This window comes from Lycium ferocissimum, chromosome 7 (assembly GCF_029784015.1).
Source record: "Lycium ferocissimum isolate CSIRO_LF1 chromosome 7, AGI_CSIRO_Lferr_CH_V1, whole genome shotgun sequence".
NCBI lineage: Eukaryota > Viridiplantae > Streptophyta > Magnoliopsida > Solanales > Solanaceae > Lycium > Lycium ferocissimum.
In genome coordinates, this window is record NC_081348.1 from 46,818,664 (window position 1) to 46,844,071 (window position 25,408).

Below are 25,408 nucleotides of genomic sequence, written 5' to 3' on the forward strand. Positions count from 1 at the left end.
GAAAAGTGACCAGTAAACACCATCTTTACGTATTTAAATGCATTAAGGATTAATTAGAAAACTAGAATGTTTAAATACGAAGCGTGGTCCATCCGTTATTCGAAATCTAATAACTTCTAGATCTCAGCTTCTGATTATTTGTGCAAACGGACGGAGTAGGAAAGATTTCAGCCATGAACCCCATTATCCAATTGTACTCGTCAATTTTAAAACAATTGTTGTCTAAATTATAAGGTTAATTGCGGTAAAAATAATAAAACTTACTTTTGTAACCATAAAATTACTCAACTTTCTGTTTATTTCTTTGCTATTTTCTGGCCAACTTCACACGAAATCACCAACATTTCATTAAAAAACGGTTGAACAGTTTGCTTGCCCTCCTTCAAATAATATAATGCAATTCACTGCATTTTTTGAGGTCAACTAATATAGGAAGAGGCCAGAACTGATATGTATAGTCACTTGTTCCTTTTCCTCTTAAATTTGCAATTTGTTAATGATATTGCTTTTAACATGTTTTTAGTAAGATCGCTTGAGGAACACCTCTCATTATTCAATTTATTATTCCTTAAAGCAATGGCCACCTAGAGTGATGCTAACATAATAGCTGAAACAATTATTTTGTCACATATAGTCCAACAAGTTATAAAAGCTCCATAATCAGACCATGAAAAGAAAAATAAAGAAAGAAAAGAAAGAGATAGCATACAACTCATGTTATAAGATTTTTGAAAATTCAGAGTTATCTTGTCCTCATTTTTTGCCCAAGAAAACAGATTAAGTTCCCATTTGGCTATAGATCTTGGGAGCATCTGAATTGTTTGGCCATAGATCTTGGGCCAAGATTTATATTTTGGCCTTTTCAAATTTTTTAAAAACTACCCCAAACTTTTATATTTTATAAAAACTCATCCATTTATAACTCAACTAATTCTATCTACCATGTTCCTCTATTAAAGCTGTATCTATCATGTTTCCACAATTAAAATAGTCTTTTTTATAAAGTGAAGATTGTTCATACAATGTGAGAAAAAGTATATTAAAGAATAGCTAGTTACTAGCGCCCTTTTTTTCTTGCACAGATGGATCTTTGTATTGTAATTTGAATTGTAGTAGCTAGTAAGTGTGTTATTAGTAATTGTTATAAAAATATCATGTTCTGCATAATTTGAGATTAGCAAGTATGTATGTTTTGTATGGTAGGGTAGGGTATTCTTGATAATTTTTAAAACTTATAAGTATAAGTAATGTTTCATATTTTCCAAAACAAAAAAGTGGAATATGTTTTCAGACTATTTCTTCAGTTTATTTTAGAATCATGGTATGCAGACCAACTTGTGTACCACTCCGCTATTCTACCAAATACCCGCTATCTTCTATGAGCAGAGTATCTAGTAATTCTGTCCATCAAAATTTAGACAGATGAAAAAAAACATCTAACTATATTTTTTCTTCAGAATTTATTAATATTTGTTGCTTCATTTTGCTTTATTTTGCCGTCTTATTTTCTTACATCTCTGCTCCAAATTCCTTTTTTTCTTTTGAACTGAGGGTATATCAGACTTAGCCTCTCTACCCTACAAAGGTAAGGTAAGATTTGCATACATCCTATCCTTCTCATATCCCACTTGTGAGATTATACTGGGATTGGATGTTGTTGTTTCTAATTAGAATTTGAACTCTCATTTTCAATAATTTCCACCTACGTTATTGACCTGTATATATGAATATTCTTTTGCTTAGACATTCCACCTATTTTTTGGTAATTTTTTTACTTTATTTATTTAAATCAGAGTTATACCATAAAAATTTCAAACACAAGCACAAGTTTTTGTAAATTTACAAAACACCTAAAACTCTATTTTACACTGTGTTACTTTTTTCATTTTCAGTACATTCAAACAAGTAAATATTATTTTTAAAAATTATAATCAAACACAACTTCATGTTCAACTCCAACTTAATAACCCGTTTGGCCCTGAGGATTACTCACTTTTTTCTAATTTTTTTCTACTTTATTTAAAAATCAACATCTAGCTATAAAAATTTCAAATAATGCTTAAAGTTATGTTTAAAATTTGAAAAACATTTAAAACTTTATTTTCACTCTTTTTGCTTTCTGTACATTCAAAACAACTAAATCTCTTTTGCAAAAACTATAACCTCTCATTACAACTCCATTTTCAGAAGTTTCAGGTAAAGTGAAAAATATTTAATTTCTTTCCTCTACAAATTATAACCAAATCTTTTGACTTTACCTTCAAAAATTTCAAATCAAGAAAAGTATTTGATTCGTACAACCAAACACCTACTAAAATTAAATTAAAATTAAAAAAAAAAAAAAAAAATCTCATTTCTTCCCTCTCTTCTCCAGAATCTTCTTCTTCTTCTTTTACTACACTTAGGGTTTTCACTTCTCCGTTATCGCTCGTCGGAGTAACGATAGCCGTCGGATCTAGCCGATGGCGGAAGAAGATGAAAGGAACGGTTGTGATGAGAGTAGTGAAACGAGTGATTACACATCAGAAGATGAAGGTACTGAAGATTATAGACGTGGAGGTTATCACGCCGTTCGAATTGGTGATACATTTAAACATGGAAGATATGTAGTACAAAGTAAACTTGGTTGGGGACATTTTTCTACTGTTTGGCTTGCTTGGGATACACAAAAATCTGTGAGTATTTATGCAACTTATCGGTAGTACTTATTATTATGCAATTGTTGTAGTGTTTTTGTTCGTTTTATTTGGGGAAGGTGATTAGACAGGACATGATACAGTTTCAGCTGACTGAGGACATGACCTTAGATAGAAAGGTATGGAGGTCGAGGATTAAGCTGACTGAGGACACGACCTTAGATAGAAAGGAATGGAGGTCGAGGATTAAGCAGATTGAGGACATGACCTTAGATAGAAAGGAATGGAGGTCGAGGATTAAGCTGACTGAGGACATGAGCTTAGGTATGGAGGTCGGATTGAGCTGATTGAGGACATGACCTACGAAGGTATGGAGGTCGAGGATTAAGTTGAATGGGGACATGATCTTAGATATGAAGGTATGGAGGTTGGGAATTAAGGGCGATTGAGGACGTGACCTTAGATAGAAAGGTAGGGAGGTCGAGGATTAAGCTGACTGAGGACATGACCTTAGATATGAAGGTATGGAGGTCGAGGATTGAGCTGATTTGGGACGTGACCTTAGATATGAAGGTGTGGAGGTCGAGGATTGAGATGATTGAGGATATGACCTTAGATATGAAGGTATGGAGGTTGCGGATTAGGGGTAGAAGGTTAGTAAGTAGCTGAGTGTTATTGTACTTTGTGTGGGAGAGGATGGGGGCTAGCCTACTCCTCTTGTCTCCTCCTTTCTATTAGTATTATTTAGTTATCGTGTAGTGTAGTAGTTTTAGTAGTATTATTTAGTCATCGCGTAGTTTCTTATTCTTCAGTGTGTATTACTATCTGTTGTTGCATTTTTTTTGTATCTTACCATTTTGATGCTCTATTGTTATTTTGAGCCGAGGTCTATCGGAAACAACCTCTCTACCCAAAAAAGTAGGGGTAAGATCTGCGTACTTCTTGCTGCCCTTCCCAGACCCCACTTGTGGGATTACACTGGGTATGTTGTTGATGTTGTATTTTTGATATACTTATTGTGCTGCAATTGTTCTAGTATTTGTTCATTTTATTTAGCAAGTTATTGTTTAATATAGCTATTTTTGCATCTATGAACTTGAGTATGTGGTGTTTGAGTTTTCTCTGTATGCGTGTGTGAGAGAGAGAGAGAAGATACTTCGATACAGTACTTGTTATTTGTTTGCATTTTCAATGTGCTTATTATGCTGCAATTGTTGTAGTGTTTTGTTCGTCTTATTTAGCAACTTATTTGTTACTATAACAATTTTTGCATCTAAGGACTTGTGTATGTAGTGTTTTGTTCGTCTTATTTAGCAACTTATTTGTTACTATAACAATTTTTGCATCTAAGGACTTGTGTATGTGGTGTTTGAGTTTTTCTCTGTATGCGTGTGTGAGAGAGAGGAGATACTTCAGTATAGTACTTGTTATCTATTCGCATTTTCAATATACTTATTATGCTGCAGTTGTTCTATTATGTGTTCGTTTTATTAGCAACTTATTGTTTACTATAACAACTTTTGCATCTGTGGACTTGAAGTATGTGCTGTTTAAGTTTTTCTGTGTCTGTGCGTGTGAGAGAGAGGAGATACTTCGATATAGTATTTGTTATCTGCTCTCATTTTTGACACAGTTGTGATGCTGCAATTGTTTACTAGTATTATTCGTTCGGTTTAACAATTTATGGTTTATTATAGCAACTTCCACATCTGTGCATTTGTGTTTACGGTGCTTATGAGTTCTTCTCTGCGATTTTGAAAATTTGCTTTGAAATGCATTTTTAGCTAATTGTTGGGTATTTTTCTGAGGAGTAGAGATATGTTGCTCTAAAAGTTCAAAAGAGTGCTCAGCATTATACAGAAGCGGCTATGGATGAGATTACTATATTAAAGCAGATTGCAGAGGGAGATCCAGATGATAAGAAGTGTGTGGTGAAGCTATTGGATCATTTTAAGCATTCCGGGCCGAATGGACAGCATGTTTGTATGGTATTCGAATACTTGGGAGATAATCTTTTGACTGTAATTAAGTACTCAGACTATCGAGGGCTAGCGATTCATAAGGTTAAAGAAATTTGCTTCCACATTTTAGTGGGTTTGGATTATTTACATCGTCAGCTTTCTATTATTCACACGGACTTGAAGCCGGAAAATATTTTGCTATTATCAATGATTGATCAAAGTAAAGATCCGACAAAGTCAGGCGCTACCCTCATTCTCCCTTCTAGTAAAAGTAAAATTCTCTCTGAATCTGGGGCTTCCAATGAAATAAAGAGTTCAAATGGCGACCTGACTAAGAACCAGAAAAAGAAAATACGGAAAAAGGCTAAGCGAGCAGCTCAAAGATGTACGGGCAAGGAAGCTTCTGAAGAAACGGAACAAGATAATGAAGCCAGTAGTCCTGAAAAGTCTAACCCTGATGAGAAACCTAATAAAGACTCAGTTGAAGGAAAGACTAATACCAAAGCAAGTGAAGGTGGCTCAACGATGGATGAAGCAAGAGATGGACAGCAGAAAAATCAAAGACCTAAAAGAGGCAGCCGAACCATGAGGCAGAAACTATTGGCTGATGTGGACCTTAAGTGCAAATTAGTCGACTTTGGTAATGCATGCTGGACGTATAAGCAATTTACAAGTGATATCCAGACAAGACAGTATAGATGTCCTGAGGTTATCCTAGGCTCTAAATATTCTACTTCAGCTGATCTTTGGTCCTTTGCTTGCATTTGCTTTGAGCTTGCCACTGGTGATGTTCTTTTCGATCCTCACAGTGGTGACAACTATGACAGGGACGAGGTATATCAACTCTATATTCAATATCTTAACCATTTAGATGCAAGCATGTGCAGATATTTATTTAGGAGTTTGGCTATTATTTACTTCCATTATTGTCTTAATTAGTGAATTAAGTTCAAGGAAAGGAATTGTATTGACAAGATATATGTTCTGTTATGTTTTTGGTTTTCGTAGACAGTAGACTTGGTGTGTACAGGTCATACCTATTTTGGGTGCTCATTCTTCTAACAAGGTGACTAAAAATGTAAAAACAATGGCTCTTGAATGAGATATAACTTCGGCTATGGTGAAGGGAGGGTATTTATCCATGATGATGACCGGTACAATAAGGTAAATGTATTTCATTCATAAACACGGCCAAAAAACTAGCTGTATACAACGGGTATAGCTAAGGTAAAGAATCTATAAAAAGACATGATTCTCTACAAAATTCACCCATTCTTCTATACAACAAGGAACTGTTGGGTGCACCAAAAGAAAATAAGTGATCGGAGGCTACTCAATATCAATTGTGTAAAACTCGACTATACCCCCTCAAAAACTCTCATATTTACCTCTCCAAATAACCCACATCAACGCTAGGGGAACCACGTTCCATGCCCTATGTCTCCTCCTCGTCTCCTACTCCTCTCCAACAGAACGATTCCTTCACAGTTTTTGGCATAACCCAAGAAATCCCAAACCACCGAAACATGTCCCACCATAGCCTCATGGTAAAAACACGTGTAGAAGAAGCACGTCCTCGCCAGCCTCCTTGCACATGTAATACCAGCTGATGCAGACAACCATCCACTTCCTAAGATTTTCCGCCATCAAGATCACCCCTCTAGTAGCTAGCCCCTAGAAAAAACACACCCCCTCGGCACCTGCATATCCATGCATCACATTGAAACACATCCTCGTCCCTAACTAGAAGTTTCTCACAAAAAGATTTAACAGAGAAAACTCCATTATTCCCCAAGCCCCGCCACAAAGCGTAGGGGTTATCAAACCAGAGTGACTTGCCTATGTAGAAGGGCCAACAACCTTTGGAACTCAGTAACCTCTTAATTGTGGAAATTCTTTCTAAATCTCAGATCCCAAAAATTCTCTCCACCTTGTGTTTCCCTAAATTTGCTAGATCATCAAGTCTCCCTGGTATGATTTTCTAAAGAAATTCTGAAAATCATCTTTCAATAAGTTGTTCCCAAAACTTAACTCACCTCCCATTTCCGACCTTGAATGAGATATTTATGCTAAAATCATCCCGTCCATCATTATATTCCTTCACAAACACCCAAAAGGTATAGTGACATTTCTGTCCACCCTCCTTCCATTATCCCATATTTATCAAAGGGAAGTAAGAGATAATTGCTTCCTTCTATCTTCCAACTTGTGGGGTGTTACCATAAATCAACCATTCAATCCATTACTATCAAGGCAAACTGGAAGCGCATGTAAGCCTTAAAGCTAGGTTCAACGTAGGCTTGGCTCTTCAGTGGCTTGGGGGAATCGTGTTGTGCAACTGTTAAGGAGATGAGGTGTAGATTCCAAAAAAAACATGGCAGCCTACTATGTTTAAAATTAGATTATTTTACAAGGTCATCTTGACAAAAGCTGTAGTAAACAACACATATAGATTGGCAAATCAATATATTAATTGTTAAGTGAACTTTATGGGTGTAAATATTGGTGATTAGGAATATGAAATTAGAAATTCACAAAAGAAAACTCGATATTTGATTTGAATTTGAAACTTAGTTGCAGTTTTGCATATGATCAGAAATTTAATGTGGTATTTTAATATGATTGATGTAGTTTTACTTCATATAATTTACTTAATTGCAATTAGTCAGTTCATCTAGCCATATAATTCTTGTTTTTGCATGTAAGCATATTTTGTCTATTTTAGCTTGTGTTTTAATTATGGTTGCACTTAAAGCTTAAAAGACATTTGTGCCTTTTGCGCTTTTCACCTTTGACAATACTGAATCAGTCCATTAAGTCTCAATCACAAACCAGTTGGGTCAGCATTGTAAATTTTTTTAGGTTGTTGCTTTATTTGTAAATAGTTTGTCTTTTAAAGCCTTTACCCCTCCCAACCAACCAACACCCCCCCCCCCCCCACAAAAAAAAAAAACCGCAACAACCCACACACACACACACAAAAAAAAAAAAAAAAAAAAAGGAAAAGAAAAGAATGTATGTCTTTTGTGTCAACTAAGGGCTTCTCTATCTCTCAAACTTATCCCTACCCAGACCTAAAGTAATAATAACAACAAAATTATATCCAACTAGTTGGCAATTGCCTATATGGGTCCTTTTTTTACATCCTGCTCTATTCTTAGCTATGTTCTAATTGATTCCTAAAAACTATGGAACTTTTGCGCTGCTAAAAAGAAACTATGGATCTTTTACGACTATTTTCCTCTATGTGATTCTAAGTTATCTCATCTATTTGTAGCTCCTTCAATTGCCATAGTGTCGCACCTTTGAGTTGGTGCATTTGGAGGTATACGTTGGACAATGGCGAAACTATCTTATGTGATTTCCCTTGTTTTATTCTTTGTGTGTGCTTACCTAAGTTGGTCGGACTCTCCAAAAATGTTGCCGCACCCGTGTCAGATCCTCCAAAAATGCACTACTTCTGGAGGATTCGACACGCACCCGTCAACATTTTTGAAGAGTCCGAGCAACATAGGTACTGCTTACTGGTACCTTGTATCTAATCTTGTAGATGGCACATCTGTTTTAACATCAACATTTCTATGACACTAATCTTGGGAGGCTACATGCTCCTCCATCTTTACTTAATTTTCTTTTTAACCAAAAAGGTGTAAATGTCCTTCAATAACCTTTACCTTCTCTTTTGCACCCCTCCCCCTCCCCCCTGCTAGTTGTCGTTAACTCCAGCAAATATTATTTCAGTAGATAGTGTAAAAGGATCTTTCTATGGGGACTCAGTTATCAACTTGTTGTACAGTAAGAATTTGGGAATGTGAAACCTAAAATGGAATATGACAATGCGTTTTTGGCTTTAACGCATTACTTTAATGTGTGATATGCAAATCGTGTCAATCTCTCTGAAATATGTTCTTCCTATGCTTCCTAAGATGCCATTACTGTATATTATTGACTATCATATTTCCTAGGCTTGCCTGAATAGATTATTTCAAGTACCAGTCATTAGTTTCACCTTCTGTGATCTTTTTAATTAATTATTTAGTTGAGCTTGTGGATGGTGAAGCAGTCACTTTCTTGGTGAATCACAGTTTACTTTTCTAAAAGACAACATATACAGTATGACAACTGACTCAAACTAGTTATTTATCTGTTTTGGATAAAATGCCCTCAGTTGCACGCTACTATCATGGCATTGAGTCTTGTTATTGATATTCACATGATTATACAAAAGTTAGTGGAAGACCGGTTCGTGTTTTTGAGCTTTTGATGCCACAGTTTGTCTTTCTTTTGTTGGATTAGTTTTTTCCAGGTTTTGTTTGTACAGATTATAAATAATTCTGTAGTTTACTGCTATTGATTGCTGGTTCGGTTCAATGATTTTATTGCTTCTCATTTCTGCACAGGATCACTTGGCCCTCATGATGGAGCTTCTTGGAATGATGCCACGCAAGGTGAGTTGAACACTGGTTCAACAAGAGAATAGCTAAAGAAGTGGTTTAATGTAAAATAGCTCAAGTAGGAGAGCTGATCTTAAGTTTGCGTGCAGATTGCCTTAGGTGGGCGCTATTCGCGGGAATTCTTCAACCGATATGGAGATTTGAGGCATATCAGACGATTGCGGTTCTGGCCTATGAGTAAAGTGCTTAGGGAAAAGTATGAGTTCAGTGAACAAGATGCTAATGAGATGGCAGACTTCCTTGTTCAAATACTTGATTTTGTGCCTGAGAAAAGACCTACTGCAGCTCAATGTCTCAGTCATCCGTGGATCACTGGAGGCCCTCGGGATCTTGCTCCTTCTACAACTAATTCTATATCCCAAGCAACTGAAAACGGTGGCTCGGAGAAGAAGAGGGAGAAGGATGAGAGGGAGGCAATGGAAGTAGGAGTAGGCAATATTGTGATTGATGGAACCACAAAGCCTGTCAAAGTTTCTCAATCCGTAAATCCAGCGAAGCAGAGTTGACTGATTCAGGTTGTGGTCCTTTTTTTCCATCTTGATTTAACCATTTTTTTGCCCCTTATGAAAGTTTGCAAGTGGATGGTGTACTTTTGGTTCCCTGCATACCTATTTCATTTGCCTCTTCATTCTTTCAAGATGATCACTAATGTATCGTTGTTGAAGCATTTTTAGATTTTGCGTACGATGTATTATTGAGTAATGTACCACAGTATTCTTTGCGGGAGTTGAATATCCTGTCCTTTCTTTTGCCTTCTTGACAAAGCTAGTCTTGAATCTTTGATTGCCTGTATTTCGTTATAGAAAGTGTGCAGTAGCAGCAGTTTGGATTTAATTTTAACGAGGGAAGCTGAATTTTATGGTTGAAGGCTTTCACAGACATTTTCCTGAGTATTATTTTGATAGAATCCTTGTTTCAACTTTTTGCTGCCTTGAGCTGGTCGTTACATTAACATGTTTATTTACCATTAAAGATTAACCGAAAGTGAAGGGCCTTATCACACGAAAAAGGTAATTAGGGGCCTTGTTCAATTAAGAGTTGTGAGATCAAAGTTCTTGTTCCGCGATTATTGTTCAATTAGTAGTTGTGAGACTAAAGTTTTTGTTCCGTGATTTTTGTTCAATTAAGAGTTGTGAGATTAAAGTACTTGATCCGCGATTACCCTGCTGATTAAGTTTACCTATTACATTCTATCGCTGCTTATTTTCCCTTTTTCACTAATTAGTGCCCTGCAAGAGTATGCAAGATAGTATTTCGGGAGACATTGTTTACCATGTGAAATCAGGGCGATTTTTTGGCCTGGGATACTTTGCGATGATACAAATCTACACGAGAGAACAAGACAATAATTACAAACCACTAACCCAACAGAGGAAAATTTGAACCCAAAAGGGGTTCAGATATCAATACATAAATGGCATTGTTTAAGTTTACAATCTGTTGTCCACACGACTATGAATGAAGATATGATATTTCAGATAATTTTATCTTGGACATGAGAACTCTCTCAAAGGCTACTCTTCTACTTAGCTGACTCAACACTGTCCTATATTGTGTTTACAAGAGTACAATCAACCCCACTTTTTATGTTAAAATGTTGCACTAACTTATTGTGGGAGATATTACACTACATAACAATCTGGTATAGAGAGTGATGGCTATTCCTAATGGGCACCCATGGTATATAAACTTGCAGAAGATTTAGCATTGTCCCCTGTCTCAAATCCTATGGATCTTGATTTGGGACAAACTGCATATCATATTTTGCTGATGTTGCACCTTACTAATGTGCAATGATCCAACATCAGTCATGGTGCCGACTATGCGACTAGTATTCAGCAACTCTGGGGCACCTACTGCGGTTGCAAGCTGAATCTTGGTCAAGTTTTGCATCACCTGCGAATAAAGTAGACAATTCCAAACTCATGATGTGAAATAGTCAAATAGATGTACTTCGACTTGGTGTGTATTTGGTATGTTGGAAAATATTTTAGGAAAATTACTTATTTTTCAGAAGTAAGAAAATCACTGATTTTTTAGAATTTTTTTTTCCTTCATACCAAAACACCCTTAAGAGTCAGCCGCATAGGTGGCAGTAAGCTGCCAGTCGTGTTTAACTAGGTTTGCTATAAGCCTATAACTGGAGATAGTCTTTTCACATGTAAGTTATGCCCAATGGCAGGCCTACTAATCACTGTTTTATTGCACATAAATAACTCTACTAGAACATCTTGAGTTCTAGCCAATTAGCTCATCACCCTTTATCCATATTACCACCTACAGGTACCTAGAGTCCAAGAAAATCATTGTTTCATGTGAACTGCAAGGAGGTAAGTCAGTAGTACTAATTACGAGTGAGGAGGGGCTATACCTGATTGCTGAAAAAGTAGCTGCTTACAGAATTTTCCTTGTTCTCAGATACCAGTACATGAGATAAAAGGCCATAACAGCACCAACGATAATTCCTGATGTTGTAAGCCAGAACGCAAACTGCATTTATCAGAAAAAATATATTATGAGAAGACAGAAAATTGGAAAAATTGCACAAGATGAGGAGATTGGCAACGAGTTCTTGAGATCTAAAAAACATACCACATGTTCCTCTAGATAGGATTTTAAGTTCATGCCAAATATACCTGTACAAAAGCCAATGCAAGTGTGTTATAAACATGAGCTTAATAGTATACACGCATATCAATTTGCTATATATGAATATTATTTTTTAATACATGAATAATTTAAAGCACTAGAATAGAAGAAGAAAACTATCTTTTCTACTTCTAATCCAATTGCAATCCATTCTTTTAACAGTAAGACACATGTATGAGCTACCTAATAACCCCTCCCCGCACCCCACATGGTGGGACTATACTGGGCTTGTTGTTGTTGTTGTTGTTGTACACATGTATGAGCTAATAACCCCCACCCCGCTGTACACACACCAAGAGCAACAAGCAACTGAAACTAAGAAGTGTTGGAGAGCCATATATTTACAGAACCTATCAGTCAAAAAAATTTAACTCTAAGCGAATCAATACTCAAGCTATATCCACTCCATGTAAAACAAGATGAATTAATAATCCCAGGTGAGCAGTTGGCTGAAGTAATTCACGAAAATGTAACAAACCTGTGCCACTTAAGCCCTGTAAACTCTACTAGTACTACATATACCTAAGTTGGATACATATACATCACAGAAAATGTCTTAGCAGACAAAACTGAGGGGAAAAAGCTAATTCTCATGAAATACATCAGTGAAGAAAATACTGGACATGTTTAAGCTACAATTATTATACTTGTTTTCCGGTTTAGTTGGACTAGATACCTGCTACCAGGGCACCAACGGCAACACAAAATGTCCCAACCTGTAGAATCAATTCGAATCTGCTCACCTCAAGCCTTCGAGAACTGAAAAGGACAAAAAAACCTTTTATATTGAAATCAAGCATGCTCACTGATAATGTTTTTCACAACTATGTATCAGTAGACCACAAAGAAGCCAAAACACAGTATGAAATCAAATGCAGATAAACCAATTGAAAAATCCATAATCTTGTTTCAGTTGCAAACCTTTTACCTGATCAGTCAATTACCAGCGACAATCTTAGTAGATATTTCATTCATTTCTCATATGCATTTATTTATAGAAATCTTAGCAGTTTTAGCTAAAGAACCATGTTTTCTGCAGTAAGAACGTCTCTTAGATATTGTTTAGTCAATGTACAACTTATCACTAAAAAGGAAAAAGTTATCAAAGGTACAACAGGAATTTATGGTTACATGCTTCATCTGCTTTTTTCTTTCTTTGTTCTTTAAATGATTTTTCATTTTTTAGTGGGATAAATGGTTTCTCAAACCGTTATTCTTCTTATATCAAGACTAAGTACATCTTCACTCATTAAAATTTAAGTAAAAATTCTCATTCATTTAGTCGTATATGGAAGTTTAATGCTCTAGTTCATTTGGTTGATTTCTAGTTCTCACAACTGAACAAATGGCTCGCTGATCAAGAACACTAGCAGAATCCGTTAGTAGTCCATCAATACTTTTGGCCTATGGTAAATTTATCTGCTGAAATGAAACCAGCTTATAAAGTGTCTTCCAATACGTTGCATGAAATATGTTTCAAAAAAGTTTAGGCCGAGAGAATTAATTAGAAGAGTTTTTCAAATGAACAAGAGCAAGTTAGACCAATTTACACCACATATGCATTGTTCTCGCTTTTCAACTTTCCATCATCCAGTTAACCAGCACAAGGATAAAGAGTTAGCGGAAAAGTAACAAGACATGTACAAACCTCAAATTTACAGCAATTGAGTCTTCCATTTCTTTTGCAGAATCAAGGAGCCTTTCTGCTTGACCATGACAAGATTCGCATCTGCAGTTGGGTGAACTAATGAGGTCAAATGTATTCAGGAAAGGATGGCTCGAGATTCATTCTTTATGATCATAAAAATATGTTTTATAATCCTTTAAATTTTTATATTTTGATTGGTGGACAACTATGCTCTAACTGTCATAGAATTTCAAGTAAAAGCAAATTCTATAAAACAATGTGAGACCAACTATGTTATACGGAGTTGAGTGGTAGGGCAGTAACACCCAACATATCTACAAGATAAGGCTATATAAAAGAGGATGTCAAGATGGAGACAAGATTATAAGTGATCACGCTCGACCAACAAAAACAATAGCAAACGCAGAGGATAAATCAGGAGGTTGCCGCGGATAATTTGGTCATGTCCTACACAGACCTTCAAATGCACAGGTCTGTAGGTGCAACATTATGATAATTGAAGGTGTGAAAATGAGACATGTAGACCTAAAATCACATTGAGAGAAGTTGTCCTGAAAAAAAAAAAAAAGCCTACAATCTCCTGACCTATGGAAACTATAACAAAGAACAGGACACAATAAAAGCAAAGATCCATTCAGATGAAACAAAAAAAAAAAAAAAAAGTTGTCTTGGTAGACTTATCACTTACATTGGTTTTGGTCTTTGGTAAGAGCCTTTTTAGTTTGCTCAGAGATTTGTGTAGACAGTAAAAAAACAATGAATAACTTACAGTGTTTTAAAAGAAAAAAATATTGAGTATTGGGACTAGGGTCCAAATAGGACAAAATGTATGTTGAGGTTTCACATAGCCAATCCTAACAAGTTTTGATTGACTTTTTTTGTTATTTTGGTTCAAAAGTAAGTCTGATAGAGAAACATCACATTAGGGTTAAAAATTTGAAGTTTAATGAATTGTGAATTCATGAAAGTTGTAAAAATGTATTGAAAAAAAATATGTCAAACAGTTTGGTACGTTTCAAAACAGAAAGAATGTCATATGAATTGGGACGGAGGAAGAACCATACAAAATTTCTTGCTGATATTTCACTGTAAGAGCCAGGCAGTATAGACCAAATAGGAAAACCTTACCTCGAATTTGAAATAGGCCCTTCCATACACCAAAAAAGTTATTCAAGACAAGCTCAGGATAGAAAACTATTGTTTAGTTTTCAAGATTCGATTTACATTGTACTAGTGCTCAGTAAAATTCCGGGTTCTTTTAACTTTTTTGTTATTTGACTCCTTATTCTGTAGAACTTCATTTGAAACTGACAGCCCAACCAGAGCCCAACTAGTGCATGTTGCTTGATTATGTTATTGCAGAGTAAATACATAAATTAAGGATGCAAAAATTAATGAGGTACACTATCTACACTAATGGGGCTGAAATAGCACCAATAGACAACCTCTGAAGATAATTTTCCAAAAGCATTTCAATTTCTTCCTCTTCTTCTGCAAAATAGAATGAAAGATAAGCAAGTGTTAGAAGCATAATTGATCGTCTGGTATCTGTTGTATTCCATATGCAAGTCAGAGTGAGTATGGGAATATAAACACACCTTCAGCAATCTCCTTTTCCTGGGGCACGGAGCACTCCATCTCATCATTTTCTTTCTTAAGCACACAATTTCTCCCAATTAAACAGATGCGCCGTATTTCATGAGTATCCTCTAGAATATCAAGTAGCATTTGCTTAAGAGCCCCTGCCCTGGAACCCAATTCGACCTGTCACAAGAAACAGAAAGAAAGTCGTGATATAATGAATCACGACTAATTGTATAAGATATACTGAATGGTAATTTTACCAGTTTCTGTTTACTGATACGAAGTTCCTCCAATATGTCTCCAGTTAATCGGTTAGGCAAAACCTCAAGTAGTGCTTGAACCTGCACCAAGCGAGGCAAAGTATTACTAAAATTGAAAGTAACTATACCAAGAAGGCAGAAAGAGAGATACCTTAATTCTAAGGGGACACACTCTAGCAGCTAGGGAAGATGAGAGATATTAATTGGGGCTGTTTCACATATAACAAGCTCAGGATAATCTTCTAAAATGACTTTCAAAAAATACTTTAGTTAGAACAGATTTGTCAGAACAGAAGTGATGGATAGAAAATTTATAGGAAAGTGATAAAATTCCTTCCATTTTCATCCTCCCTCACCAAGATAACATGCTTACAGAGAGGACTCACGGTGTTGAAACATGCCTAGGATAAGAATTTTGGTTTCAACATATAGCTGATCAGTAGAAGAAGTATAGGCGGAAACTGGAAAAATTCAAACAATAGAGAAGAAAAACAAACAGTACTTATGTACTCACTATGTTCCATACTCACACGTGGTTCTAAATCCCACAGCCTATGTTCATATCTTTGTATCCGTGAATGCAGTGCTGCTTCAACCACCTGAAATTTTCAGAAAAGAAGTCCTTTTAGAAACTTCAACCATATATTACAGTTGACACTCCAGTTCCATTCAGAATTTCGTTCTATGTCTTGTGATTCTTATTTCTAATTCAATCACATAACATGAATAGGCGTCCACTTTAGATACCTATACTGCTAAGCCAACACTAACTGCACTTTAGGAAAATGTACTTCATGTTCTGCTTTATCTGATGGCACTAAATCTAAAATGGCGACCCTCTTGAGATGCCCAATAACCAAATTTAAGCCATCATGCTTTAAGTCATTCAAATTAGATATCACGAATCACATCAAGTTTCTTCTACCTCAGCAAGTGAAGAACATAAACCTTCTTTCTATTTGATTTAATGGATCAAGCACAACATGGATAACGTTAAGGAATTGATGCATATTAACAATATTTTCGTCTGCAATTCCCTAGGGATCATTTTGATAGCATTTCAACTGAAGTTGTGGCCTTCAAGCGAATTTCCGTCTCCTATGTGATGTAGCATTAATGTCAAGAAGTATGCTTTGGGTCTTAAGAAGATAATCATTTTGCAAAGTAGTAACACTATTATTAAGGCAGAGATTGCAAATTAAATTGCGGAGATAATTTACAACTCTTTCAATATGTAAAGCTGCTGGTTGGACTGACTAACCTCCAATACGAATGGCATTGATGGCCCTCCATTTGTGTTTGCAGGATTTAGCCGTGGTAACAACGAGTCAATGAAAGCCTTTCCTCCTTTACTATAAGCAGATCAATTAAATTGTTAAGTTCACAATCAATCTCTGCTATATCAGACCAAAAAGTTCTAGAATATCTAAGTACGAAGTATTACCGGTTATAATTAAATATAAGGACTCGTTCTTGATTTACTATGGCCCGTAAAGAACCTAGATTCAATAGAATTGCATGCTCACGGACCTGGAAGAATATTTATAAATGAAGTCCATGAAAAACAGCCAATGGAGTAAGTTAGATGCTTAAGTTGAGCAATAAGTTAATCTATAACTCTTTAGCACAAATTATGGTAGAAAATATCTTAAATTAAAAGTAGGGTAGGACTGCACAACTTGGCTAATCTTCAACAGTATCTCTGTGAAATCTGAGTTTGAAACAATTACTTCTAAGCAGTTGTGGTAATAAGCAATAAAAATTTCTAACTATGTCGTTTTCAGATTCATAAAGAAATAATGAAAGAAAAAAAGAGAGAAGCACAAGGATAAAGAAAAATATGTTCTTCAGTAGCAAAACAAACAAGGATGAATCAGTAAAAAAGAAAAAGAAAAAAGATATTCTTTTCTATCAGTGCCTTCCAAAGATGAGCCTTATTACTGTGAGCCAATTGCCATAACTTTGTCCTAAATGCGAGATCATTAAGTAACATTCTTCCCATGTAGTGCATATAAATTTTCATCAAGAGAAATTACAAACAACGCCTGGGGGGTAGCCGGGTAGTAATGAGCTTCTTTTATGAATTAGGAAATACCAAGAGTTAGTTTAAATAACATTCATAAGTTGCGTGTAGCAGAGTTCTTATACTGAAATAGATGGTTAAATTAAGATCGTTACTTCAACCATGTTCCAAAGGTGATCTAGGTATACGTGCGAACAAGCATATAAAAGTGAACATTTTCAGGAAAAATACATAGTTGTTGGAATACCAGCAAAGCAGGCATTGAATTTGTCAACCACAATGATGGATCAACACTCCTGATATCTCGAGGACGTAAACCTGTTTTCAGCATAATAAAGAAACCAGTGAATGCACATGAGAAAGAGGCTTTAATATAGGGATTTCAGATCAGCTAACTGAGATATATTATCTTAAAAAATAAGAATAGAAGGATCCCAAGTATGATCAATGTTAAACATAGAAGTAAATGCTTTGAGAATTTACTCTGTGAGATGATAGTAGAATCAACTACTAAGTAGAGACTTTTATCAGATAAACTTTCAGAAAACACAAAAGTTTCTCTCAAGTACGGAGCTTATTGGTGAGTGCATAGTCAGTTTCATCATATAATCTCAAATCTATAGGTAAGAGAGGGAAGGCGGGAGAGATTGAAGAAGAGAAAGGACTCACCACTTGACTTCAGCAAGTGCCTTCTGTTTATTTTCCTTTTCGCTACCGTCCCAGATGTCTCTACCTCCACTACCTTAAGAAAAGAATCAAAGTATTAGCAATAACTTTGCCATTTTAATTGACTTTGAAGGAGGATGGGAGTTTTCCAAATGTCAGTACAAATGAACCAACAAAATTATTGAACAGCTCAACATTTATGATCATCTATTGCGAAGAGATGCATCTTAAATTAATAGTGAGCTAACATCATGAAGTTCTCCAGAAATTTAATAATGTTCTCCAGAAATTTAATAATGTTCTTCTTCTTGTCATGAAGGTATAACAGACTTGCACGAACAAGGAGAAAACAAAGTCAGGATCTATCTGTTGCGCTATCTAACGTAATCAAGAAGTTAAAATTAAGAGGTAGGTGTCTCTCACATCATAGATGCCCAAGCATTACAGATGTAGCTTCATCAATATCTCTAAATTCAGTACTTTGATCGACTTTTGACAGTCTGGAAACCTAATCTTTTAGTTCATTAAGAATATTAAACTTGAAATGTGATAAGTTGTCCTCAGTGAACATTGGTTTATTAGTTGAAAGATAAGCAACCCCTGTTCCCACAAAAACAAAGGGACAGCCATCTCTTGTATGCTCAAGTCATAGTAATGTAGTGGGTTTGGCATTTACTAAGCACAAATCCAGTAGGAATGAGATTCGGAAGCCAAAGCCCATACGTCAAAAATTAATTCACTAAAACTCCTTTCCATCAGGAACCTGTTGCATTCGACATCTCTTCTTTCATCTTTGACTGACATAGTTTTAACTGCTATAATAAAGACATCCGAAGTCGACTAGAACTCTGGTCCGACTTTCGAGAAGCAAAATATAATTTGTGACAAGTAAAAGTGAGCAGAGGAGAGGAAGTAAAATTGCAACAAAATTGTGTAAGAAGAATTGAATGATAAAATAAAGTTTATTAAGGACCTCATAAACAGGTTCACGTATTCCAAGGGAACTAGCTGAGCCATTTGAGAATTTCTCAACATCTTCCCTAACCACATCCTCATCCTCATCATCATCATCCTTAACCAACGCAGGTTCCAGCTCAGTTGATTTCGCAACACACTCAATTCTCACTTTCCGATCATTTACAACTCGCAGTCTCGGCGCGTGATTCTTACGCAAGTACGGAAACTCCAATTGCGACCGGAAAAGCGCGTATCCGGAAATTAAAACTTGAAGCTCCGGTGATCGTACCGGAAATTGAAGTAAATGCGGAGAAGTTGTCGCCATTGTAGAGATCTAGAGAAACTTCTAGGAGATTTTCTCAAGTCATATGGATAATGTGGAGTTATATAATACTGTGTGTGTGTGTGTGTATATTTGTGGGTGAGAAATTGTGTGTGTGAGAGAAAAAAAGACGATGAAGTTGGTGGTTGTGATTTGAAGAACATGTGAATGGGAGGGAAAGAGAAAGAAGAATTATGGTTAAGATTGATGCCACCTCACTTGATAATATCCAATGACCTTAACGTTGACTCTTTTTACTGTATACAATTTTCATAATTCACGTATAATTTTCACTTTCGTGAAACGTGATAAATAAAAGTGAACGGGGCGTTAATTTTACGATTATGTCGTTAAGAATCTGTTATACTCCATCTGTCAATTTTTACTTTGTCATGTATATTAAGGATAGTTGTCCATTTTAGTTGTTCGGTTTAGAAAATCAAAGATATAATTTACTATTTCATACCTATTTTATTCTTAGCATTAATTATTGAGTTGAGTTGGAAGTTTCAAGAAATTCTTAGTGGCTGCAAAATTTTTGAAGTATGTTTTATTGATTCAATCATTACGTTACTTAACAATAACTAGGGGTGATATAGTAAAATTCTCATTCTATTTCCGGCTCCTTAATATGTGTGGCAAGTCAATATATCACAAGTAAAAGGAGGGAGTGTTTATTAATCTCTCCGTTTCAGTTTGTTTGTCTTGTTTTTTTGCCGCAGAGGAAGCGCGTGCTTCTCACGCGAGTACGGAAACTCAAATCGCGATCGGAAAATTGCGTAACCGGCTATTAAAACTCTTAGATCCGGTGATCGTACCGGTAATTGAAGTAAATGTGGAGAAGTTGCTGCCATTGCACGTGAAATTGGAGAGATCGCGAGAATTTTCTCAAGTCATATGGATAATGTGGATGATAATAAAAGTGTATATATAGGTGTATCATGAGAAATTGTATGTGAGAGAGAAAAAAGACGATGAAGGTGGTGGTTGTGGTTTGAAGAAACGTGTGAATGGTTTTCTTTTGGGAGGGAAAGAGAAAGAAGAAATTACAAAAATATATTTTATGGTTAAGATGACTTCCACCTCACTCGATAATATCCATTGATCTTAACGTTGACTCTTTTTAACATTTGGCGGTTTGGCCAATGGATTTTGGTTCCAAATTTTGAAATAATATTTAAAAAATTACCAAGTAAACGTTTGTCTATCAAAAAAATTCTTCATTTCTTCAATTTCAAACTGATATGATCCCAATTGGCACAAGTACTTCAAGACCTTTCACACATAACCAAGGAAGGGAGCTCCAATTACTTTAAGCCATGGTCATGAGGAGAGGAACGTTGAAAGAGCTTGAGGAGAGGATTTCAAGAGTATACAGTATTTGGGAGATAGCTTGGGAGGATCTTGAAGGGACCACTACACAAAGTGGCTAGAAGCGCAAAAGAGGCTAGAAGTGCAATTCATGGCTAAAGGTTGCAAATCTTGGTTAAGAATCCAACTAAAGGCTAAGGTTGCCAATTGAGGAAGCATTGGGCGTGTAATGCATTGAAGGCCCCATGTGGGAGATATTTTCACAAAGAGCCACTTTAGGGCCTTTGTTGTAAGAGACGTAGTATCAATAGAGTACTTAGTCTTTCATTTGCACCTCACCTTGAACGTTGATGAAAACTTGTAAGTTGAGAGATTGTTTAGCTACTTATTAATTATAGTTTGTTTGGTTAATTGAGTGTTATTTCTTAGTTGCTAATTGCATTTCCATTGAATTCCCATTAAGATTGCTCATTTGTGATTTCCCAAATTGAGTCTTCTTTGAATTCAAGTAACTTAGGTTCTTTTGGTTGAATTTCAATTAGGAGGGTTTAGGTTTAACATACCTAAGTTTGCTATTGAATTCATTATCTGTTGGGTCTAATTTTTATCCTCTAATCCTCTCATCCCCAATTCTCATCGATCCTTTAATTTCCGCTTTGTTTTTGTTTACTTTTCTTAAGAGTTTCCAATTAGGTTGTTATCACAAACTTAATAAAATATGAAGTTTGGGAAATAAGTTTAGGAGTATTTACTCGCACACTTCAACTATGTTTTTCATGTTAAAGTACAAAACTTCAACTTCAACTATAAATTTGACTTCTACTTTTTTCCCCCTTTAAAATACACAAGAAACAATTTAATAAGATGATAATATACATTAATTAACAATAGTAAGAGAAATTTATATGTAGACATATATCGTGGTGGCTCATGATGGTGGCTAACTATGTAAGGAGGGGTGGATCTAGGAGGGCTAGATGGTGTTCACGTTAACCCCCTAGGTTAAAAAAATACACTGTATATATATAAGGTAACTTTTTTTTTTATGTACATATATAGATTTTGAATTTCCTAAACACAAGACTAAAGACTGTGTTTAGGGGGTTGAAAATTCATCTTGAGGTTCGAGTTCAAATCGCAGACACTATATTTTTATTTTTCGAACCCCCTTCGTGAAAATCCTAAATTCGCCATTGTATGTAGGTAGTTGTGGTTGATGGTTGGCGCTAGAGGTTAACGATAAATGCGATTGGTGATGGCCATGATGGCTAATGATGGAGACCGGAGCTAGAGAGCATTGGTTGTGGCGTGTGGCTGACAATAGTGATTGCATCTTGTAAAGAGGCGGTTGATAATGGTGGCTAGGGGTGTCAAACATGGCCCAAAACTTGAGATTTACTTTTATATTTATCTATATATTCACATTTCTTGTATTATGTATCTTATAAGTTTTGGGAGTGTTTGATATGAAGGAAAATATTTTTCACGAAAAATGTATTTTACACGAAAAATATTTTCCTAGAAATTAGAGCCTTCAAAAAAACTGGGTTAAGTTGGGCGGTTCATGACCTAATCCATTTTTAGCCCATTTAAGCCCAAATAACTTTTGAGCTAATCTTAACCCAACCCATTTATCAACTTAGCCCATTTTGATTTGCCCAATCTCAATCCAATCCGCCCATTTGACACCCCTAATGATGGTTAACGGGTGTGGTAGTTGGTTGGTGGCTAGAGATGTAGGCAGATGGTGAAAGAGGTGATTAAGATGGTAGTGAAGGTGATTGCGGTAAAAGTGATTCGTAATAGAAGTTGATTATTGTGGTAATTGTGCGTTGAAAGCTAGTGGTGGGAATATTAGTCAACACTTAACACTTATGATTTATAGCCTGTTCGGTCAAGCTTGTAAATTTGCTTATTTTAAAAAGTGTTTTTTCAGTTTTTTTTAAAAAAGTGCTTCTGGTGAGAAGCATATTGTTTTTGCTAATCAATTTGAAATGCACTTTTGAACAACAATTAGCCTGTTTGGTCAAGCTTTTGGAAGGCCAAACAAAAAGTGCTTACTTTAAAAAATGAAGTATCGGTCTTATTGGGTAGAATGCCTTCTGTTGTAGGTTATCAACCGACCCTGAGTACCCAAATGGGTTCTTTACAATAAATAATTACTTCTACCAAAAAAGGGTCCATAACTTCGATTCAAGCAGTTTAGGTACCCGCAGACGATTTGACCGACCCTGCTCTGCTACGACATTTGTACATTTAAATGCTATTACCGTACTATTAAAAGGATTGGCTGCTTTTCAAAAGCTAAAAAAATGGATTTTCCGTAGAAACACTTTTTTTTTTTAAAGCGCTTATGAGAAAATACACCTAGAAGCACTTTAAGCACTTTTTAAAATAATTGGTCAAACAGAAAGCTTCTCATCAAAGTACTTTTTTGAAAAGCATTTTTCAAAATAAGCTAATTTTAGAAGTTTGGCCAGACAGGCTATAAATATATTTTTGTCAAAAGTGCTTTTGGGGAACTACTTTTTAACCACGAAAAACGACTCTCCTACTCCCGAAAAGTACTTTTTTGAAACAGCATTTTTTTGACAAAAAAAAACTTAGCAATAGACTATTAACCTGATTATGCTCTTTTTAGTTTTTACCTTTTCTTCAAATATTATAGGGCATTTTACATAAATAGCAAACATATAAATATATTTTGTTTTGTATTTACGTTAAAAGTGTATTCTTTTTTTAAGGTACTACTTTTTTTCAACCGTATTCACTTAAAATAATCGAAAAACGACTTCTCCTAATACATATACCCGAAAAGCGTTTTTTTCACTTTGTATTTTCTCCATAAACTCAGCTTGATCAAACACTTTACTTTTTTAAAATAAGTACTTTTGACCTTCAAAAAAAAATACTTAAAAAAATGAATACAATAGACTATTATGAAATCATTGTTACAATCTAAATGATTATGCTCTTTTTAGTTTTTACCTTTTCTTCAAATATTAAATTAGAATAAAATTACTTTGGCCCACGGGCTGGCCCAAAACCCAACATTAGTTAAGCCTCAAAGGTCAGTTTGATGGGTATTCTATTTTGCTATATATATATATATATATATATATATATATATATATATATAGTTACTAAATGTCATTAATAAAAAAGGTTTGAAAAATCATAACCCAATCCTACCCGAATAGCGTTTGTTATGTCGTAGAACTCCATTAAATTAGGGGTAACATTAGTTAAGCCCAAAGAGCATCTCATTTTGAAAAATCATAACTCAATCCTACTTGAATAGCGAGCTAGGTTGGGCTGTGGAGCCCATCTCATTTTGACGGCTCTACTTTCTTGTGTAAAAATGAGGTAACACGCGTGAACCCTTAACCGTAGCATATTTATTGCTTTGTAATTTCTATTTTAAATTTTTTAAGTAAAATTACATCACATGTGAGGACAAAGCTACCTTTCATTTACGAGAATAATTGAATGAATAGCATTAATATGCACTTTAACCAAGAGTTGAATCTCTTCATTACTAACCACGAAACTCCAGATGGCTCCTCATGCATGCAGGATACTACGTGCTGGTGTGCAAATGTATGACTTTGTCGATACTATCTATGGTCTGTATTTTCTGTTTTAAATATTTCTATGTAAAATATTTATATTTTTAATTACAGAAGTAATGTTCTAGATTAGCATTTACTTCCTTCATTTGCTCTTTGATCTTCAAGTTATTGCGATTCTAACTTTTGCCACATCGATTTCTCTCCACATCTATTAAGGAAGAGTAGAATTGGAAATCAAATAATCATCAATTCTCCCTTAATTTTCTAAAACAATCAGTATTTTAAATATTATTTTTAGTAAACATGACAAGTAAAATAAAATAGAAAAAGTAATACCTTGGATTTATGAGGATAGTTACCTGCAATATTGAGTGATAATATACTCTTTTTGTAGGAAAGCTTTTCAAACTAATTCCACCATTATAGGGGTGGAGCTAGAGCTTAATTTGACTACGGGATCGGCGAAATTCAATTACTTTAGTTCAAATTTTGCATTTGTGTTTAAAAGTTCACTTAATATGTTTATTTGTATTTTCTCAGATTCAAAATTCATAAATTTAAAATTTAACTTTGCCTCTATCGTCAAAGCATATTGTCTATACGTATACTTTCAAACTATAACTTCATATGATGGAGGACAAAAAATTGTTAGTCCTTTTTACAACTAAATTTACTTCAGAATATTTAGCGTTTTAGAAAAGTAAGAAATGGTTTCTTGTTTTAAAAATGTACTTTTATTGTTGATATAGTATTAATTAAATAAGAAGTTTAAAAGGAGACAAATGATAATAAATTGAAAGTAGTTAGAATAACAATAAAGTGAGTTCCTAACTCCATGTACTGTTGCTAGCACTTAGAAGCATCTTTTGGGGACTGTCAAGTAGTATGATACATCATTAAAGCTGCCCCATTTCGTGAAGGGAAAAGGATCCTCCCCCCCCATTAAAGCCCCCATTTCGGCCCCCCGTCAACCAAATTTATTACTCCTTTTCCCGTCGACCGAAAAATCATACTACTCCCTCCGTTTAAAATTATTAGTAGGTACTAAAAATAGTTATCTCAAATTATTTATCGTTTTAGAAGTTCAAGACATAATTAGTTATTTTTTCTCCATTTTATCATCCGTAGAATTTATTTGTCACAATGGAGATGATATAAATAGAGTAAATATTTAATTAAGAGAGATTATAACTGAGATATAAATAAAGGTAAAGTAGGTCAAATATCCGGTCTAATTAATATTTCTTAAGGGGCGTGTAAAACAAAACAAAAAAAGGACGGATAATTTGAGACAGAGGAAGTAATATTCATTATGTTTTATTTCACGTGTTTTAATTTGACTGAAGATAAAGTATAAAAATGTAA

At 35.1% G+C, this 25,408-nt stretch overlaps 2 protein-coding genes across 3 annotated transcripts; one reads left to right on the forward strand and one right to left on the reverse strand.

Annotated features, from left to right (window-relative positions):
• The first annotated feature begins 2,312 nt into the window (after positions 1-2,312).
• Positions 2,313-10,244, forward strand: LOC132065402 (uncharacterized). 2 transcript variants are annotated; one of them, XM_059458794.1, is made up of 5 exons: positions 2,313-2,675; positions 4,451-5,431; positions 8,998-9,045; positions 9,141-9,566; positions 10,025-10,244. In XM_059458794.1, exons 1-4 carry the CDS (start codon positions 2,463-2,465, stop codon positions 9,555-9,557), a joined length of 1,659 nt encoding a protein of 552 aa, XP_059314777.1. In that variant the 5' UTR covers positions 2,313-2,462; the 3' UTR covers positions 9,558-9,566; positions 10,025-10,244. The 2 variants fall into 2 exon arrangements, with proteins under 2 accessions (XP_059314777.1, XP_059314776.1); XM_059458793.1 differs by lacking the exon at positions 10,025-10,244 and having other exon boundaries at positions 2,314-2,675; positions 9,141-9,932.
• A 177-nt stretch (positions 10,245-10,421) lies between these two features.
• On the reverse strand, positions 10,422-19,314 carry LOC132065403 (magnesium transporter MRS2-11, chloroplastic). Its single transcript, XM_059458795.1, has 14 exons — positions 18,855-19,314; positions 17,885-17,957; positions 17,463-17,533; positions 16,637-16,722; positions 16,454-16,544; positions 15,723-15,791; positions 15,193-15,273; positions 14,947-15,112; positions 14,794-14,839; positions 13,349-13,429; positions 12,377-12,459; positions 11,644-11,687; positions 11,423-11,541; positions 10,422-10,947 (listed from the first exon to the last, which is right to left on the reverse strand). The coding sequence occupies exons 1-13, from the start codon at positions 19,161-19,163 to the stop codon at positions 11,446-11,448; spliced, it is 1,296 nt and encodes a 431-aa protein (XP_059314778.1). The 5' UTR covers positions 19,164-19,314; the 3' UTR covers positions 10,422-10,947; positions 11,423-11,445.
• Between the last annotated feature and the right edge of the window lie 6,094 nt (positions 19,315-25,408).